We start from the raw sequence: 20,450 nt of genomic DNA on the forward strand, positions 1-20,450 counted from the left end.
CGCTGGAATCTGCATCTGGATCCCAGTGTCAAGCACTGGGATGACGTCGGGGTAAGTTTTTTCAATTTGCTTCCATTTCCCCTCTTTGACATATTGGACTAGTTTTTTGATTTTATCTGGAACTCTTCTTCCAAGCATAGGAAAATTTAATTTTAACTCTAGTGACGCAACTTCTTTCAACTCATTTACTATTTCTAACTCTTTTACATTTACCTCATCTCTTATTATCTCTTGGTATTCATCTTTAAGAGAATCATAGGAAAACTGATGATAAACAATCATACTACCAAGTGGCTGTCTGATACGTATGTTAAACGTGTTTCTAATAGAGAGTGCAGAGTTACATATCTCTCTCACTAGATCCATTTTGGCAATGAGCTGACTATCAAACTTCTCTAATTGTGGGAAATCAGCCAAATGAACAGATGTTTCTTCATACTTAAGCCCTTGCCATATAGTCTCTGTTATAAGTGGTAATAAAGGAGCTGCAGCACGAAGTATGTAATAAAAAACTGTATATAGAACATTATAAGCGTCAGTTTTATCTTGATCCAAATCACTTTTCCAAAAACGCTCGCGGTTGCGACGAATGTACCAATTGTTTAGCACTTCAAAAAAGTCTATCAGAATTTTGCAAGCCTCTTGGGAGTTATAGCTGTTCATAGAAGTTTGGATACTTTCTACAGCTTCAAAACATTTGGAAATCATGTAGCGATCAATAGTACTTTGATAATCCTTACAAACTTCAGCTTTAATTCCATCTGCATTTGCATACATGGTAAAAAAGTGATAACCGTTCCAAATAGGTTTTATTACGTTTTTCAGAACATCTCGTATTGAGTTTCCTTCTTTATCAAGTAGCAAATTACCACTACAAACAATGGAACTAGACAGCATAAGAAAACGCAGTGCATCAGAACCGTATTTATCAAAAACCTCCATTGGATCTGCATAGTTATTCAAACGCTTGGACAATTTTTGCCCTTTTACATCCAAAACAACACCGTGGCATATGCAGTTCTTAAATGGTTCCCTATCAAACAAAGCAGTGGACAATACAAAGAGCGTATAAAACCACCCCCTGGTTTGCGCTATGTATTCAGTGATAAAATCTGCAGTTTCAAACCACTCCTTATTTTCAAACGGATAGTGAACTTGTGCGAATGGCATTGAGCCAGATTCAAACCAACAGTCAAACACATCAGGTACACGACGCATAACTGATTTTCCAGTTGGATCATCGGGATTTGGCCTCATTAAAGTATCGATAAATGGTCTGTGTAAATCATCTACTTTAACGTTAAAATCTTGCTCTAATTCTGCTATCGAACCATATACATCCACTCTTGGATATCTTGTATCATCTGATTGCCACACAGGAATCGGAGTACCCCAGAATCGATTGCGTGAAATTGACCAGTCGTGTGCCCCTTCAAGCCATTTTCCAAATTGACCATCTCTAATGTGGTTTGGTATCCAATTAACTCTCTTATTTAGCTCTACCATTCTGCTTTTGAATTTTGTAACGGCAACATACCAAGAAGGCATAGTGCGATAGATCAAAGGAGTATCAGTTCTCCAGCAGTGTGGATAATTGTGAATATATTGTTCAGTTTTGAACCAGTTTCCTTGTTCTTTCAATTTTTTTATTACTGTATCATTGGTATCAAAAACATGAACCCCTGCCAAATCTGAAACTTCAGCAGTAAATTTTCCACTGTTATCAATTGGACAAATAACTGGAATACCATGACTTTGGCAAAGGTAAAAATCTTCCTCACCAAATCCAGGAGCAGTGTGTACAACACCAGTACCATCTTCTCCTGTAACATAATCAGCAACAAAAACACGGAATGCATTCTTTGTATCTTTAAAGTAATCAAACAGCGGCTTATAGGAAAGGCCTGCAAGATCATTCGCTTTAAGTTTTATATTGCAGTTTTCATATGGAATATTGTTTTGCTTACAATGGCTGATGAATTTCTCTAGGAAACTTTCAGCAAAGATATATATTTCATTAGGTTGATTTGATGTCACTTCAGCATGCAAACATTTATTACCTTCCTGGATTCCAGCGTCACGCGCTGCCAAAGAGTGGACTGACACTGCACAATACTTGATGTCCTTTCCTATCGCCAATGCCAGATTGCTAGGAAGAGTCCAAGGAGTTGTAGTCCAAGCAAGTAATTTACATACACTTTTAAACTGCTGTGGGTTTTCTAAAAGCTCAAATGCAACAGTTACAGCTTTGCTAGTCTTTTCTCTATACGCGTTATCAAGCCTTGTTTCAAAATTGGATAATGGAGTTTCGCATGCCCAGCTATATGGAACAACGCGTACTGATTCATACACTAGACCCTTATCATAAATCTGTTTAAATGCCCACATGACCGACTCCATGAATGATTTATCCATGGTTTTATAGTCATTATGAAAATCCACCCACCTTGCCTGCCTATTGACATATTTTTCCCACTCTGATGAAAATCTCATTACAGAAGTACGACAATGGTTATTGAATTTTTCAATGCCGAATTTCTCTATCTCAGTTCTACCAGATATTCCAAGTGCTTTTTCTGCACCCATCTCAGCCGGCAATCCATGGCAATCCCAGCCAAATCTACGTTCAACTCTTTTTTGCAGCATAGTTTGATATCTTGCAAATGCGTCTTTGATAAAACCAGTGAGTAAATGTCCATAATGCGGAAGGCCATTTGCAAATGGAGGCCCATCATAAAACACAAAACAATTATCCTTAGAACGTTCTCCAACTGACCGCTCAAAAACTTTATTTTCCTGCCAAAATTTTATGATTTCTTTTTCTAACGACGAAAAATCAGGACTACTTACTGTATCAGGATAATGCTTTGACTTCATGTTCACTATGTAAAACTAAAGAATATAGGGCTTTCTGAAAAATTACAAATGCAAAAAGAAACAAACTTATTCCTGCACCCCACACCCTATAGCTAACACAATCCCACGTCATACCGCGATTCATTCGCGGTATCTCAGCTTAACCGTCATATCGTCACGGTATCTCTAGATCCCGCTAACAAGTAGCGGGATGACGGTTGTCGGTAAGCCTAAATTACTTTAGCTATAGTTGATAAACTTGAAATAAACTATGTAAAGTGCTTCTGTACAACAACATAGAGAAGTACTTTCTCTTCATTGAAAAATAGCCCTATTAGGCAGTACACCCCAACAAACTATTTTGCCAAGCTTCCAACACTTTCACGTTTACTATTTTGTCCCTGTATTTACCTTTAGGATCATCAATGCACACCGATTGCATATATGGACTTTTGCCAATAATTTGAGCTTGATGTTTGCCTTTTTTATCACTGAACAAAGCAGGAACAGTTTTGCCCACCATACTCTGGTTAAACTCAAGTTGTTGCTTACTAATTAGTTTCTGTAAACGAAGAAGACGTTCTGTTTTAACATCTTCTGGTATTTGATCTTTTCTTTCCGCTCCTGGCGTTCCTGGTCTTGGGCTATATTTAAAACTATAAGCCTGAGCGTACTTTACTTTTCTCACTAACTTCATAGTTTCCTCAAAATCTTTTTCGGTTTCTCCAGGAAACCCAACAATAAAATCAGAAGAAAATTCGATTTCAGTTTTCAATTTGCGGAATCTATCTATTATTTCCAAATACTCCTCTGTAGTGTGTTTCCTATTCATCGCGTGCAATATTTTATTCGAACCTGACTGCACAGGCAGGTGAACAAACGGCATGAGTTTTGGTTCTTCCGCATGTGCCAAGTAGAGAGATTCGTGCATATCTCTTGGATGGGAAGTTGTATAGCGGATTCTTTCTAACTTTTCAATTTTAGCAATATGACTAATTAATTTTCCTAAATCCCACACTTCCCCTTCGCATTTCCCATGGTAAGCATTGACATTCTGGCCAAGCAAATTGATTTCCTTTGCTCCATTTGCAACTAATTTCAATGCTTCACGGAATATTTCATTTACTGGTCGTGAATACTCGGCTCCACGAGTATAGGGCACTACACAAAACGTACAAAATTTATCACAACCCTCTTGTATGGCAAGAAACGCAGAAGACCCCTGGCTATTGCCATAGCATTCATCTGGCAATTTATCAAACTTTGCAACTTCAGGAAAATCAGTGTTTATTACATGACCTTTACTTCTGCTTGCTTTGACTATCAGCTCCGGTAAGATAGCGATACTCTGCGGACCAACAACAATATCAACAAAAGGAGCCCTTCTGAACACTTCTTCTCCCTCTGCTTGCGCTACACACCCAGCCACCACTATAGTCATTTCTTTTCGTGACGAATGAATCTTCCCGAGCTCAGAATAAAGCTTTTCTGCTGCCTTCTCTCTAATGTGACAAGTGTTCAGTATCACCAAATCAGCTTTTTCTGCATCACTAACAACGTTGAACCCCAAAGGTTTAATTATATTTTCCATTAAAACGGAGTCATAAACGTTCATCTGACAGCCGTAAGTTTTAATATATAGGCCTTTCATATTTGGTATGTCTTTTTCAAAATTTCTTCACCCTACACGTAAATGTCTAACAGACCAGCGCGTGACGCTAGTGAACTTGCTAGCACAATAGATTTTGACAAAATTATACGAAAAACTAGATCCCAGTGTCAAGCACTGGGATGACAAGAAAGGAAACACTGGAATTTTTATTTCAGTATTGTACATTAGCCATGCATCTGAACAGATACGAGCTTTCTGCTTTTTTTGGGTAAGGTCAGTCAAAAAGGTTTTACAACAACCATAATAACTATAACTATTATCAATACTGTAACTGCTTCATTTAAAACACGAAAATAAACGTGTTTTTTTTCATTTGAACCCATTGCAAAACTTTTCCTATGCATTGCAAGTAGTCCATGAATAGCAAACATAAAAAATAATGCTAGTGCTTTCACATGAAACCAACCTTCGCGATATGCTTCTCTTATAATCATTAATGTAATTCCAAGACCAAGTGAGAAAAGCATTGCAGGGTTTATGATATATCTAAGTAGCCTCTTTTCCATCGTTTGAAGCAAGCTATCATTTTCCGATCCCGGCTTTACAGCTGCGTGGTAGACATAAAGCCTGGGTAAATAAAGCATTCCTGCCATCCACATAATGGCGGAGATAACGTGAAAAGCCTCAAGCCAGTGGTAGTAATCCATTGAGATTTATTATAAAATGTTAAAAATTTCTGGTATTATCTTAGTTTAATGAAAAAGAAACCAATATGAAAGCAGAAAATTTCACTAAAGAACAGATAATTGGGTTCTACAGGAAAATGCTACTCATACGCAGATTTGAGGAAAAAGCAGGCCAATTATATGGAATGGGATTAATAGGCGGGTTCTGTCACCTATCAATAGGACAGGAAGCAGTTGCAGTTGGAACTCAAGCTGCATCAAAATTAGGTGACGCTTTTATCACAAGTTATAGAGACCATGGCTTAATGCTCGCATGTGATTCTGACCCAAATGTTGTAATGGCAGAACTCACTGGCAAAGAAACAGGATGCTCGAAAGGTAAAGGTGGTTCGATGCACGTATTTGACGTTGAAAAAAAATTCTTCGGTGGACATGGAATAGTGGGAGCACAAGTTCCAATTGGGACAGGAATAGCATTTGCTAATAAATATAAGAAAAAAGATAATGTGGTATTCACGTATTTTGGTGATGGTGCTGCAAATCAAGGACAAGTATATGAATCATTTAATATGGCATCTTTGTGGAAGTTGCCTGTGGTTTACATCATAGAAAATAACGAATACGCAATGGGAACTTCTGTGCAAAGATCAACTTTAGTAACAGAGTTATATAAAAGAGGAGAAAGTTTTGGTATTTCTGGAAAACAAGTTGATGGAATGGATTTTTTCTCTGTTTATGCGGCTACAAGCGAAGCAGCGGAACACACACGCGGCGGAAAAGGGCCTATCCTGCTTGAAATGAAGACATATCGATATCGCGGCCATTCGATGTCAGATCCTGCTACTTATCGCTTAAAAGAAGAAGTTGAAGATATGAAGCAAAATCATGACCCTATAGGCACTTTAAAGAAATACATGATAGATAATAAAATTGCTTCAGAAGAAGAATGTAAAGTAATTGATAAGGAAGTACGTGATTTAGTAAAAAAGTCGGAAGATTTTGCCAAAAATAGCAAAGAACCAAGCGTTGATGAGTTGTATACTGATGTTTATAAATTTGTTAGCTAAGTAGGCTTCTTTTTTTTATCCAGAACTGTACAAACATTGTATAGTAAACGATGTCATTCAATTCTCCCGTCATCTAAGTAGCCTTCTTCTTGTCATCCGAGTGGCCCCTTCGGTTTCATCCCAGTGCCCTGACTACTTGGATCCAGGAAAAAGAATGATGTCATGAAAGTAGCCCCTATGATGTCATTCCAGTGCTCCTTTCTCGTCATCCCAGTGCCCAGACTACTTGGATCCAGGAAAAAGAATGGTGTCATGAAAGTAGCTGACACTGGTTTCCATCCAAGACGGTGTCATCCCAGTACGCCCCTTCGGTGTCATTTCAGTGCTCCTTTCTCGTTATCCCAGTGCCTATTTCTTTGTCAGGCCAGCGCCTCTATGATGTCATCCCAGTACCCAGACACTGGGATCCAGAAAAGTTTGCTTGTAAGCAAGCAAACTAGCATAGAAAGTGGTTGTGAAAACATAACGTTTTCGATGAGATTATATGGAAAACTAGATTCCAGCGTCACGCGCTGGAATGACACCCTACTTAACCGTCATACCGCGATTCATTCGCGGTATCTCATTCGCTAACAAGAGATCCCGCTGCGGGATGACGAATTGCTTAACCGTCATACCGCCACGAACCGTCGTTCCACCGCAGACCGTCATACCGCGATTCATTCGCGGTATCTCATCCGCTAACACGTAGCGGGATACTTGACCTTTACAGGGATGACGGTTGTCGTTTAGCTATAAATGTTTAAGAAATTTACCAAACGAAAAAAAAGGCAAAAGAAGCCCTGGTCATTGTCTATTTTCAGTATTTGGCGTTTTTTAAATCTTAAACACTGCAATTTAGCTGCTTTTAAACGTAACTCACCTTAGTTTAAATGTTTAAGAAATTTACTAAGCAGAAAAAAAGGCAAAAGAAACCCCGCGTTAGCTAGTTGTCACTCTCTAATCCTGCAAATTGGCGTACTATACTGTCTTAAACGACTTATAAGCGCGTTTCAGCTTATATAGGTAAAAACCCAGAAATGTTGTGAAGACATAAGGTGCACATAGTGCAAAAAATTAAAAACAAGACGCCAACTACGTTGTTTTCTTGCTGTTTAATCTGCACAGATGAAGATAACTGAATACCTTCACTATCATGATAAGGGGGCTGGCAAAATGTGTCAAGCAAGTTTTTTGTTTCTATTCCCAATAAAAGTTTGTTATATGGTTATGCAAGAAGTCTATTATAAATGAAATGAATGTGAAAAATATCTTATTAGCGTTTTTAGTACAAATGGTATTCAGTTTGCCGCTATTTGCAGCTGATCCTGTTTTGCTCAACTGCATTGAAACTCCAGAAATATATGACCTTGATGCAAGACCAAAAAATTTTAGCTCTTCAAACAATTTAAGAAGGAAACCTGGTTCTCCAAATAGTGCAACAGGAAAATTAATACACATAGTGGGTAGAATTGCTGATATAAACTGTTTACCAATACAAAATGCTGTAGTTTCTATATGGCACGCGAATTCACGCGGCGTGAACCATTACGATGAGAATATAGAGGATAATCAACTCGATCCGAATTTTGCTGGATCAGGAAGGTTTGTAGTGAATAATCTTGGCTATTATAATTTTATTACGATAGCACCTGGTAAAATTGGTGATAGAGCTCCACATATTAACTTTCTAGTTCAACATCCAGATTTTCCAGAATTCACAACGCAAATGTTTTTTGCTGACCATAATTGCGATAATTGTGCTGATCCTGTTCTTGAAGATTTTGTTAGTAACGGGCTTGCAAGCCTTCTCATAACACCATTTACTTACAGTGATCAGGTCATAAAAACCTATACGTTTAACATTACCTTGGGCGGATATAATAAGTTCTCTAATAAAAGGTAAAAAAGCTTGCATACAAAGGGAATTCGCAATAACCTTAAGTATCATTATGTTTAGAGTGCATATGAAAAACATCTTATTAATGTTTCTATTATGCTTTACGTATAGTTTACAATTATTCGCAATGGAGACGCCGGCAATGAAAATAACAATTTCTAAAATTTCATCTGACTTTAAAACAATAGTAATGGGTTTATTTGAGGACAACGAAACCGTAAATGATGGCGGAGTTTTGCAAGGAAAACAGATCATAGATAATATAAAGCAATTTAGCGATTTTAATGGAAGCTTTGGTGAATTTTCTTCTACCATTTTACCAGAAGGAAAAAACGTTGTAGTTGTTGGACTTGGTAAGAAGGATGAATGGAATGAAAATAAAGAATTAAATATTGGTGGTAAAATATATTGTGAGCTAAGCAGATTAAAAATTAAGAAAGCAGCGATTTTAATCGAAGGTAGTGCAGCAAATGTTGCATATGGTGCGTTTCTGCGTAGTTTTAAGTTTGATAAGTATAAAACTAAAAAGGATGAGAAAATTACAGAGGTAGAGGAAATTACCGTATTAGTAAAAGATGAGCAATTAAGTAATGCTGAAAGATCATTTGAGCACTTAAGGCAAGAAGGTGAGAGTATATTCCTTGCGCGCTCTTTTATAACAGAGCCTCCTAACATTCTATATCCAGAATCCTATGCTGATCATATAAAAAAAGAACTTACTAAGCTTAGCCTTGAAATCGAAGTGCTTGATAAAAAGCAGATGGAAGAGAAAAAAATGGGAGCCTTGCTTGGAGTCGCACAAGGAAGTAGTAAAGAACCAAAATTAGTAGTGATAAAATGGAATGGGGCTTCTAAAGAACAAAAGCCAATAGCTTTTGTTGGTAAAGGTATAACGTTTGACACTGGTGGAGTATCACTCAAACCTTCACGTGGTATGGAGTCGATGAAATATGACATGGCAGGCTCTGCTGCTGTAGTTGGGGTGATGCATGCTTTAGCAGGACGAAAAGCAAAAGTAAATGCAATCGGCGTGGTTGCACTTGCAGAGAATGCAGTGGGTGGTAATGCTCAAAGGCCGAGTGATGTAGTAACTTCAATGTCTGGACAGACGATAGAAGTGTTGAACACCGATGCAGAAGGAAGGCTCATACTTGCAGATGCTTTATGGTATACGCAAGACAGATTCTCACCAAAATTTATGATTGATCTTGCAACTTTAACTGGTGCTATAGTGGTTGCACTTGGAAATAACGAATATGCTGGTCTTTTTTCAAATAATGATGAATTAGCAAACCGTCTGATTGATGCAGGAAATGAAGTAAGTGAGAAGTTATGGCGTTTTCCTATGAATGAAACTTATGACAAAATTATTGATTCACTGATTGCTGATGTTCAAAACATCGCTCCTGCAGGCTCTGGTGGAGATAGCATAATGGCTGCACAGTTTTTACAGCGTTTTGTGAATGAAACTTGCTGGGCACATTTAGATATCGCAGGCACTGCTTGGCATGAAAAAGGTACTGACATTTGTCCAAGAGGAGCAGTAGGTTTTGGCGTAAGGTTACTTAATAAGTTGATTGAAAAGTACTACGAAGCCAATGATTAAAGGTCTTTATACTGGATTTATGGCTTGACTCACAGCTACATGAACGTTTATTTTCGAGGCGCAGCAAATGAAAGTAGCTGATGCATATTTCTTTTTTTCTGGTCAAGCACTGGAATGATATTAAGGAGTAACTTTTTATTTAAGCAATGATTATAATAAGAGATCTATTGAAATTTTAAAGTTATTAAATATTGACGCTATATACTTAAGTGTTAAAATAGAATGAAAAGTTTTTAGGAGTTTATATGGCAGCAGGTGGGAAAGCAAAAACAGCTAGTAAAAATAACCCTACTCAGCGTAAGAAGGCCGAGCAAAAAATGTATAAAGATAAACCGGTAAAACCTGTTAGATATATAGATCGTGACTCGCGCATGAATTATATGTCTGCTCAATATGACAACGGCAATCTGGTTGAAGATGAGGTAAGCGGCAATCCTATAAAGTGGGAAGCTATATAATAGTTGTGGTTAAAGTTACTATTAATTCTAAAGAATGTGAAGTAGAGCATGGGCTCACTATAATTCAAGCTTGTGAAGTCGTGGGCGTTGAAATTCCACGTTTTTGTTATCATGAGCGTTTAGCAATTGCTGGTAACTGCAGAATGTGTTTGGTTGAAGTTGAGGGTGGGCCTCCAAAACCAGTAGCCTCTTGTGCAATGCCAGTTGCAGAAGGGATGGTTATCCACACTGATACCCCTAAGGTTAAAAAAGCACGTGAAGGTGTGCTTGAGTTTTTGCTAATTAACCACCCGCTTGATTGCCCAATTTGCGATCAAGGTGGTGAATGCGATTTGCAAGATATCACGATGGCTTATGGGAAAGGAACCAGCAGACTTGATGAGCATAAGAGGGCTGTGCAAAAAAAACACTTCGGACCACTGATTGAGACTGCGATGAATCGATGCATTCATTGCACTCGGTGTGTTAGATTTTTGTCTGATGTTGCAGGTACAAATGAACTTGGAGGAATCGGAAGGGGAGAAAATGTAGAGATTAGCACTTACATAAAAAGGCATATTAGTTCTGAATTATCTGGAAATATCATAGATCTCTGCCCGGTAGGGGCTTTAACTTCAAAGCCTTATTCCTTTACAGCCCGTCCATGGGAGCTATCACATTGTGAGACTATAGATGTGCTAGATGCTGTGGGAAGTAGCATTAGAGTTGATTATCGTGGCCTGGAAGTTATGCGAATATTACCAAGACTGAGCGAAGAGGTAAATGAAGAATGGATATCAGATAAAACCCGCTTTGCCTATGATGGACTAAAAGTTCAGCGTCTTGATCAACCTTATGTAAAAAAAGATGGTAAATTAGCCCCAGTTGATTGGAATGAAGCATTAACTATTGCTGCAAAGAAATTAAAGAATACAAAATCAAATAAAATAGCTGCAATTGCAGGTGATTTAGCAGATTGTGAGTCTATGCTTCTACTCAAAGAAGTGATGCAGAAGCTCGGCTCGGGGAATATAGACTGCAGGCAAGATGGTGCAAAGCTTATACCAAGTAATCGTGGATCTTATGTGTTCAATACCACTACCCAGGGTATAGAGAATGCAGATTTGTGTCTGCTTATAAATACAAATCCAAGGATAGAAGCACCAATCATTAATGTAAGATTGAGAAAGAGATATTTACAGGGCAACTTTCCTATTGCAAGTGTTGGTCCTAACATTGAATATTTGTATCATGTTGAGAAATTGGGCGATAATCCTGATGTTTTGAGTAAAATAGCAAATGGAAATCATAAGTTCTGTGAGCTGCTGGTAGCCGCCCAAAACCCTATGCTGATCATTGGTCAAGATGCATTAATAAGAGATGATTCTGAATCAATTCTAATTCTAGCTGGCAAAATTGCAGAAAAATTTAACATGGTCAGAGACGACTGGAATGGCTTTAATATGCTGCATAAAGCTGCAGCAAGAGTTGGTGGTCTGGACGTTGGGTTTGTTCCTGAAAAAGGTGGAAAAGACACTAATCAAATACTGGAGCATACAGAAGGTGGCAAGATAGAAGTCATTTATCTTCTTGGTGCAGATGAAATTGATACATCAAAATTAGAAAATACATTTGTAATTTATCAAGGTCATCACGGTGATAAGGGTGCACATGTGGCAGATGTTATCTTGCCTGGTGCTGCATATACAGAAAAATATGCAACTTATGTAAATACTGAAGGTCGAGTGCAAAGAACAAATTTAGCTGTATTTCCTCCAGGTGAAGCAAAGGAGGATTGGTTGATTATTAAAAATCTTTCACAATATTTAGACCTTTCTTTACCGTATGATAGTTTATTTGATGTGAGAAAAAAATTAGATACTATCGGTCCACAGTTTAGAAATGCCGATCAAGTGGTAAAAAACACATGGGTGCCAATTAGCAATGATGGGATAAGCTTAAGTAATACACCTTTTACTTTAAAGGAGTGTAATTTTTATATGACGGATTCAATAAGTCGCGCTTCAAAAATAATGGCAGATTGTACTAAAGCTTTTTATGAACACGCTAGTTAATATTTTATTTATTTTAGTACCGCTACTACTTTCAGTTGCGTACTTGGTATACTTTGAGCGTAAGGTTATTGGTGCAATTCAACTGAGGCACGGCCCAAGTGTAGTTGGCCCTTTTGGACTATTGCAACCATTTGCAGATGCTATTAAGCTACTGATTAAAGAGCCGATAATACCATTTAGAGCGAGCACCATACTGTTCATTATGGCTCCAATGCTTACCTTTATCTTAGCATTAATTGCCTGGGCAGTTATACCGTTTGGTGCTGAAGTAATTGTAGAAAATGGTCAGCAAGTAGTGATTCCTAAGGTTATAGCAAATATTAATGTTGGAGTGCTTTATGTGCTAGCTATATCGTCGCTGGGAGTATACGGCGTAATTATTGCAGGCTGGTCAAGCAATTCTAATTATGCATTTCTTGGCGCTATACGGTCGGCTGCTCAGATGATTTCATATGAAGTTTCAATAGGCTTAATAGTTGCTACAGTTGTTGTTACAACTGGTACGTTGAACCTTGGAGAGATGGTGGTAGCGAAACACAATATGCCATTTTGGGTTGATTTGCTACTAATGCCTATAGGAATAATATTTTTTATTTCTTTGCTTGCAGAAACTAATCGTCACCCATTTGATTTACCAGAAGCTGAAGCAGAGCTTGTCTCTGGATATAACGTTGAATATTCATCCATGCCTTTTGCCCTCTTTTTTCTTGGAGAATATGCAAATATGATTCTAGCAAGTGCTATGATGACGATATTCTTTCTAGGAGGATGGTATCCTCTGCTGGAGTTCAGTTTACTTTACAAAATTCCAGGTTTGATTTGGTTCATTTTGAAGATAGTTATACTTTTGTTCGTATTTATTTGGATTAGAGCAACAATACCTCGTTATCGATATGATCAGCTAATGCGCCTTGGTTGGAAAGTGTTTCTGCCAATATCGGTGCTTTGGGTGGTACTCATTTCAGGAGTGTTGCTCTTTACTGGGAATTTACCTGGATCCAATGTTTAACTTTCCAAATACAAGATTAAGGCGCAGGCGCTCGAGCAAATGGGTTCGCAATTTAACAAGTGAAAATAGTTTATCAGTAAATGATCTGGTTCTTCCTCTGTTTGTTCACAACAAAGAAGAAACAACTGAACCAATTTCTGGCTTACCAGGCGTAAAGTGTTATTCAATAGATGGATTAGTGTCTATAGTTAAGGAAGCTAAAGATTTAGGAATTAATGCTGTTGCAATTTTTCCTGTAGTTGATAACAAATTAAAATCTAAAAATGCTGAGGAATCATATAACCCTAACAATTTAATCTGCAGAGCAATTTGTGCTGTAAAATCGAAGGTACCTGAAATTGGTATTATTGCAGACGTTGCACTGGATCCATACACTATTCATGGCCATGACGGCATTTTAAAAGATAATCAGATGGATGTAGAAAACGATGAAACTATATCAGTACTGTGTAAGCAAGCACTTGCTTTAGCGAAGGCAGGATGTGATATAGTTGCTCCTTCTGATATGATGGATGGTAGAATAGGAAGAATCAGAAAACCATTAGATGATAATAACTTTCAAGACGTATTAATATTATCTTATGCGGTGAAATATTGCTCTAGCTTCTATGCTCCATTCAGGCAAGTCGTTGGTTCATGTGGGCTATCACATTCTATAGACAAAAGTGGTTATCAAATGGATTATAAAAATGCGCACGAAGCAATGTGCGAAATTGAAATGGATATAAATGAAGGTGCAGATTTTATTATGATTAAACCAGGTATGCCATATTTGGATATTATCAAAACAGCAAGTGATAAGTTTAATTTTCCGATTTTTGCTTACCAAGTAAGCGGTGAGTATGCAATGATAAAAGCTGCTGCAAATAATGGCTGGCTAGATTATGACAAGGTGATTTATGAATCTTTGATTGGTTTCAAACGTGCGGGTGCAAGTGCAATATTCACTTACGCTGCACTTGATATTGCAAAAAATTTAAGTGCACAAGCCCTATAAAATTACTAAATTTTTGGCGCATGTTCTTCTACTGTTGCTGCATATTACCTAAAATTTTCCAATACATGTTTTAAGTTATTGATAAGTCCGTTACAATACAGTATTATAAATAATATAAACCAAGTGTTACTTAGGGCATGGGGATTTTTTTTGAATTTTTAGGAAAGATGCTAGGTAAGGTTTTTCCTGCCAAAACAGTAAGCTCTTTTTTGGGAATAGGATATTTACCAGGTTGGCAGAGCTATTGGTCTTCTTTTTTAATATTATTTATTGTCGATGTTATATTGATTTTTACATATGGAGGCGAATATTTACTATATAAAATGCCAAATTCAGGAATAGTTGTAGCTGCTGTTTTTACAAAATTGGCAATAGTTATGTTAGTAATGCAATTAATTGGAATATTTATTTTTCATGCTCAGAACCCTTCAGCAAATAGTGGTGAAGACATAGTAATACAAATAGCGTCAGGGCAAGTATTGACTGTAGCACTTTCAATGCCAGCAATAATGTCAATTTATTATACTGTAAGTAAACTTTATGGGAGTATATGTAAGCAGATGTTTCAATGCCCATTTTGGTTTAATGATTTTATGCACTTTTTCTTTTTTCTTATGATACCTTACGTATTTTTTAATGTCGTAGAAGTGATAAAACCATGGCCAATAAGTTCAATACAACTCAGCTATAATAATGCAATGTCAATTACATTTGAGGGGATTTTTCACACATTTTATGCGGTGATTTTACTGTATTTAACAGCATTTATATTCTGCGATTTAACTATGCATGATGCAATTGTCCTAAATAAAAGCATAATTCAGTATGTCAGGGAAAGTTCAGCAGTTTTAGGTGATTATTTACATAGTGCTGCAAAAAAAATAAATATTGAATAGTACTTATTTATTTATATATTTAGTATAAAAAGTGTGCAATTTGTGTGAATTTACAAAGTATAATAAAAGAGTTGCAAGATTTTTGGGCTGGTGAAGGGTGCGTTATACTTCACCCATACACATCTGAAGTTGGTGCTGGTACATTACATCCTGCAACAATTATGTCTGCAATTGATACAAAACCGACAAAAATTGCATATCTACAACCAGTAATTAGGCCAGCAGATGGACGCTATAGTGATAATCCTAATCGCTTGTATCAACATCACCAATATCAAGTTATAATAAAGCCATCTGGTAATAATTTACAAGACGTCTATTTAGATAGCTTAAAAGCTCTTGGCATATCTACAGAAAAATATGATATTAAGTTTGTTGAAGATGATTGGGAAAACCCAAGTGTTGGTGCATCAGGACTTGGATGGGAAGTTACATGCAATGGAATGGAAGTAACACAGCTTACTTATATACAGCAAGTTGGAGGGATTGACTGCAAGATGATTCCTGGTGAGGTGGCATATGGGTTGGAACGTTTAGCAATGTGCATACAAGATGTAGATAATGTTTACGATATAACTTGGAACGATAACGGTGTAACTTACGGAGATATTTTTAAACAAAGAGAATATGAATTTTCTTATCTAGCGTTAGATTATTATGATACTAAAGTGGTACAGCAGCAATTTGAAGATACGGAAAAATTATGTAAGTTCCTTATTGAAAAGGAGCTACCAATGGCAGCTTATGATCAATGTATTAAAACTAGTCACCTACTTAATCTGCTTGATGCAAGAGGTGTGCTTGGTGTCAATGAACGTACAGCGCATATTGGTAGAGTTAGAGAGCTGACAAAAAAATGTTGCGAATTGTACATGAGTAAATAGCGTATGTCGTTGCAGTTGTTATTTGAGTGCCTTTCAGAAGAAATACCACCGAGAATGCAGAATGTAGCTGCAACTCAAGTTAAGAGCTGTATTGCCAATGTTTTTAACAAAAATAATGTAAAATTTACATCAATGGAGGTTTTTGTAACGGCACGTCGCATTACCCTATTTGTTGACAATATAAATGCTTTGGAGCTAAAGGATTCCAATAACGAAGTTAAGGGACCAAACATTAACGCACCAAAAATTGCTATCGAAGGTTTTTTAAGAAAATATCAGAAAAATGAAGAAGATTTGCTCGTTCGAAAAGTAAATAATGAGGATGTTTACTTCATTAAAAGAGAAAGCTGCTCATTTAACATCAGAGAATTCCTCAAAAATCAACTGGAGGAAATGCTCAAAAACTTTTCTTGGTTGAAGAGCATGAGATGGGGCGAAGGAAAAGAAAGGTGGGTTAGGCCAATTAAAAACATTTTATGCATTTTAAATGACGAAATAATACCTGTGTCTTTTGCAGGGATCACAGCATCTAACACAACATATGGCCATCGATTTCTCTCAAGTGATGCGGCGTTAACTATTAAAGCACCTAAAGACTATTTTGAATTGCTAGAAAAAAACAGCGTAATTCTCCAGCTGGACAAAAGAAAGCAATTTATACTAGATCAGATTAATAAATTCACAAAAGAGCAGAATTTACAACTTGAGAAAAATGATTATTTACTAAATGAATTGACAGGGCTTATAGAGTGGCCAATCGTACTGTTTGGTGAAGTGAATCAAGAAAAGTCATGTGGATTACCGAAGGAAGTAATTCTTAGTATAATTAATACGCAGCAAAAATACCTTGCTTTGAGCAATGGACAAAGAATTTCGTATTTTGTTACTGTTGTTAATGTCAACAATGATAAAGTTGTTAAAGGGCACGAAAGAATATTAGAAGCACGTCTTGCTGATGCACAATTTTTAATATCTCAAGATAAAAAGGAAAATCTAGATCATTATGTCAAAAAATTAGACTCGATATTATTCCATGCTTATCTGGGCAGCGTGGGGGAAAAGGTGAAGCGTATTACGGCTCTGTCAAAGTATATAGCTATATTTATTCCACATGCTTCGCTGATAAAAGTTGAACGTGCTGCATATTTGGCAAAAGCTGATTTGGCAACATCGATAGTAAGAGAGTTTCCAGAATTACAAGGAGTAATGGGTGGATATTATGCTTCTTATTTTCAAGAAGATAGAGAAATAGTGGAAGCCATAACTGAACACTATAAGCCAATCAGATTGGAGCAAGAATGCCCTAAATCCCCCACTGCAATTACTGTGGCTATTGCAGACAAAGTGGATAGCTTAGTTGGTTTAATTGCAGCAGGTGAGAAAATCTCTGGTTCGTATGATCAGTTTGGTTTGCGGAGAATGACAATTGGTATAATGAGGACAATACTTGAAAATAATTTGCATATTCCAATTAGACTAATGATAGACAAGTCAGTATCTTTATATTCAAGGCTTCTATTTAATAAAAATACAACGTCAGTTGATAAGCCAAATAGAAAACAAATTTCAGAACTAGTATTTAGATTCTGCTTAGAAAGATTCAAGGTTATTTTAAAAAATAGAGATATAAGGCAAGATGTTATAGATTCAATACTACATAAAATCGATATTAATGATCTGCTGACAGCAGAAAAGCAAACTGTTATATTGGATCGTTATCTTAGTACGCCAGAAGGTGAACAGATTCTAAGCACTTACAAAAGAGTCAGTAACATGATGAGCAAAGTAAGGAGAAGTGATGGCACTACTTATAGTGCATCTTACGGTAAGGGGTTTTTGATCGAAAATGAAGAAATTGTGCTATCAAATTGTGCTATAGCTGCTTGTAAAAACATTAAACAAGTAATAAAAAATAACCACTTTAATGCGGCACTTGATGAGCTTGCTGGTTTTGCTCCATTTATCAATCAATTTATGGACAATGTAAAGATTAACTGTGATTCTAATGAGCTAAGAAGAAACAGATTATCTTTGCTTGCGAGTATTGTTTCCACATTTCATTTAGTAGCAGATTTTAACCTCATACAAGTTAAGTAATGGATAAATGTTCAAGCAATATAAAGAACAGATAAAATTATCTCCGCAGTCTTGTGGTGTGTATAAGATGATTGGAGATAAGAATAAAGTTTTATACATTGGTAAAGCAAAAAACTTGAAATCGAGATTATCTGACTACCTTCAATTCGAAAACCTTTCTGAACGAATTAGAGTTATGCTCTCACAGGTTGTTAAGGTTGAAATATTCATCACTGAGAATGAAATCGAAGCACTGCTTCTTGAAGCACAGTTAATAAAATCATTGAAACCACTTTATAATATTGTGCTCAAGGATGGAAGATCTTATCCTTATATAACGATTTCCAAGCACGATTATCCAAGAATAGCAAAATATAGAGGCAAATTTAAGAAGAATGAGTTTCATTATTATGGTCCCTTTACATCTGCTGCTGCTGTTAAGCAAACTATATTGTCATTGCAAAAAGCTTTTCTCCTAAGAGTATGTTCAGATCAATACTTTTCCTCAACAAAAAGACCATGTATTGAATATCAAATTAAGCGCTGCTCAGCACCATGCATAAATAAAATCACAAAAGACAACTACTGCCAATCAGTAAAATATGCACGAAATACATTGCTTGGAAAAAGTAAGAAAGTGAAAGAACAGTTACTTTTCACAATGAGAAAGTGCAGCAGTGAAGAAAACTATGAGCTTGCTGCTATATATAGAGATCGGGTAAAGTTTCTTGAGCAAATTCAAATACAGCACACGGATTTTTCTTTTGAAAAAGATGCAGATTTCTTCAGTATTGTACGTGAAGAGGATCTAGCATGTATTAGTGTGTTATCGTTCAGAAATAAAGACAACTACGGCAGCACTCCTTACTTTGCCGAGAACTGTGGTGATCACTCAAATGATGAAATTTTATCCACCTTTTTGGTCAATTTTTATAATTCAGCTAACATACCTCCAATACAAATTTACGTTCCAGATTCTATTGTGGATAAGGAAATTATAGAACAAGCACTATATAAGGTTGCTCAAAAGCCAGTAAAAGTTCTGCATGCAAAGAATAAAAAAGAGCGTGATTTATTGAAATTTGTTTATGATAACTCTCAGCATAGCTTAGAGCAGAAGCTTATCGATTATAGAAATAACCTAGAAAAGCTTGAGAAGCTTAGCAAAGTTTTCTTGTTACCAAGTATTCCAAAGCGTATCGAGGTTTATGATAATAGCCATATTTCTGGAAGCCAGCAAATTGGTGTAATGGTTGTTGCAGGGCAGGAGGGTTTTTTAAAAAGTGAGTACAGAAAATTTACTATAAAAGAAGAAATTTCAGGCGATGACTATAAAATGATGAAAGAAGTGCTGACCAGACGTTTCTCCGGCAAGATAAAGGACATAATTCCTGATTTTCTATTGATTGATGGTGGGCCTGGGCATGTTTCCATAGTACAGAATGTACTGGAAGTATTGAATATAAACGTTCCTTTTGCTTGTATGGCAAAAGGTCCTGATCGTAACGCAGGAAATGAAACATTTTATATGCTGGGCAGGGAAGAATTCAGTCTGGCAAATGACAGCAAAGTCATGCTTTACTTACAATTGCTGCGTAATGAAGCTCACCGCTTTGTGATAACTTCACATAGAAAAAAACGCGATAAACAGTTTATAGTTTCACAATTAAGCAAAATACCCGGCATTGGCAACAAAAGGAAAAAGGCGTTGATGTCTTATTTTGGTTCAGTGAAAAATATAAGCAAAGCTTCTCTGGCTGAAATTCAAAACGTACATGGAATTAGTAAAGGTTTAGCAGAAGTCATTCTTAAACACGTGAATTATAAGAGAGGAGTGCTCTTAACCTGACACATATGGCTTTTTGAATACTCCCAATGAACATATTTATAAATAAATATTTACTCTTCTTTTTTATTGTTTTTGGGTTTTTCTTGATCAACCATTTCTCCACCGATCTCTTTTATTTTTAGTATCAACAACTCTGGCACATACATGTCAATTACTTCTTCTGCTGTCACAAATAAAGCCTGATAAGAGTGTGAATTTATTATCCAATTAGGCAATATGTCTTCTGCTTTTATTTCAGAATGTTCCTCTTTTTTGCCATATTCTTTTTTGTCATATACTGTATAGCAATATAAGTGCACAGCAAAAAATAATACATAAGAGAGCAATATTCCTTTAAGCACTCCGAGAAAGATTCCAGTAACTCTATCGATAAACCCCAACCTTATGGGTGATAATATGTACATTAGCCAGTTGTTTATTATCATGAATATAAGATTAAGTATAATAAATACAGAGATTGTAGAAAGTATGTTTAGTATAACTTTAGAATCAAAATATTTACTATAATTCGGAGTGAAAAA

The 20,450-nt window shown here is 36.5% G+C and overlaps 4 protein-coding genes across 4 annotated transcripts; 3 read left to right on the forward strand and 1 right to left on the reverse strand.

The window, feature by feature from the left end:
• Positions 1-3,190: 3,190 nt before the first annotated feature.
• On the reverse strand, positions 3,191-4,507 carry LOC105558467 (CDK5 regulatory subunit-associated protein 1-like). The gene has a single exon (XM_012006169.1). The coding sequence runs from the start codon at positions 4,505-4,507 to the stop codon at positions 3,191-3,193; it is 1,317 nt and encodes a 438-aa protein (XP_011861559.1).
• A 733-nt stretch (positions 4,508-5,240) lies between these two features.
• LOC105558468 (pyruvate dehydrogenase E1 component subunit alpha, mitochondrial-like) lies at positions 5,241-6,221 on the forward strand. Its single transcript, XM_012006170.1, has one exon. The coding sequence runs from the start codon at positions 5,241-5,243 to the stop codon at positions 6,219-6,221; it is 981 nt and encodes a 326-aa protein (XP_011861560.1).
• A 180-nt stretch (positions 6,222-6,401) lies between these two features.
• LOC105558469 (cytosol aminopeptidase-like) lies at positions 6,402-10,164 on the forward strand. Its single transcript, XM_012006171.1, has 5 exons — positions 6,402-6,644; positions 6,718-6,889; positions 7,481-8,102; positions 8,212-9,655; positions 9,928-10,164. Exons 1-5 carry the CDS (start codon positions 6,402-6,404, stop codon positions 10,162-10,164), a joined length of 2,718 nt encoding a protein of 905 aa, XP_011861561.1.
• Positions 10,165-10,307: 143 nt separating this feature from the next.
• Positions 10,308-13,227, forward strand: LOC105558470 (NADH-ubiquinone oxidoreductase 75 kDa subunit-like). The gene is made up of 3 exons (XM_012006172.1): positions 10,308-12,132; positions 12,215-12,478; positions 12,515-13,227. Exons 1-3 carry the CDS (start codon positions 10,308-10,310, stop codon positions 13,225-13,227), a joined length of 2,802 nt encoding a protein of 933 aa, XP_011861562.1.
• Positions 13,228-20,450: the final 7,223 nt, after the last annotated feature.

The sequence above is a fragment of the Vollenhovia emeryi genome, unplaced genomic scaffold (genome assembly GCF_000949405.1).
Source record: "Vollenhovia emeryi isolate VEMERY1.0 unplaced genomic scaffold, V.emery_V1.0 DF939341.1, whole genome shotgun sequence".
Classification (NCBI taxonomy): Eukaryota; Metazoa; Arthropoda; class Insecta; order Hymenoptera; family Formicidae; genus Vollenhovia; species Vollenhovia emeryi.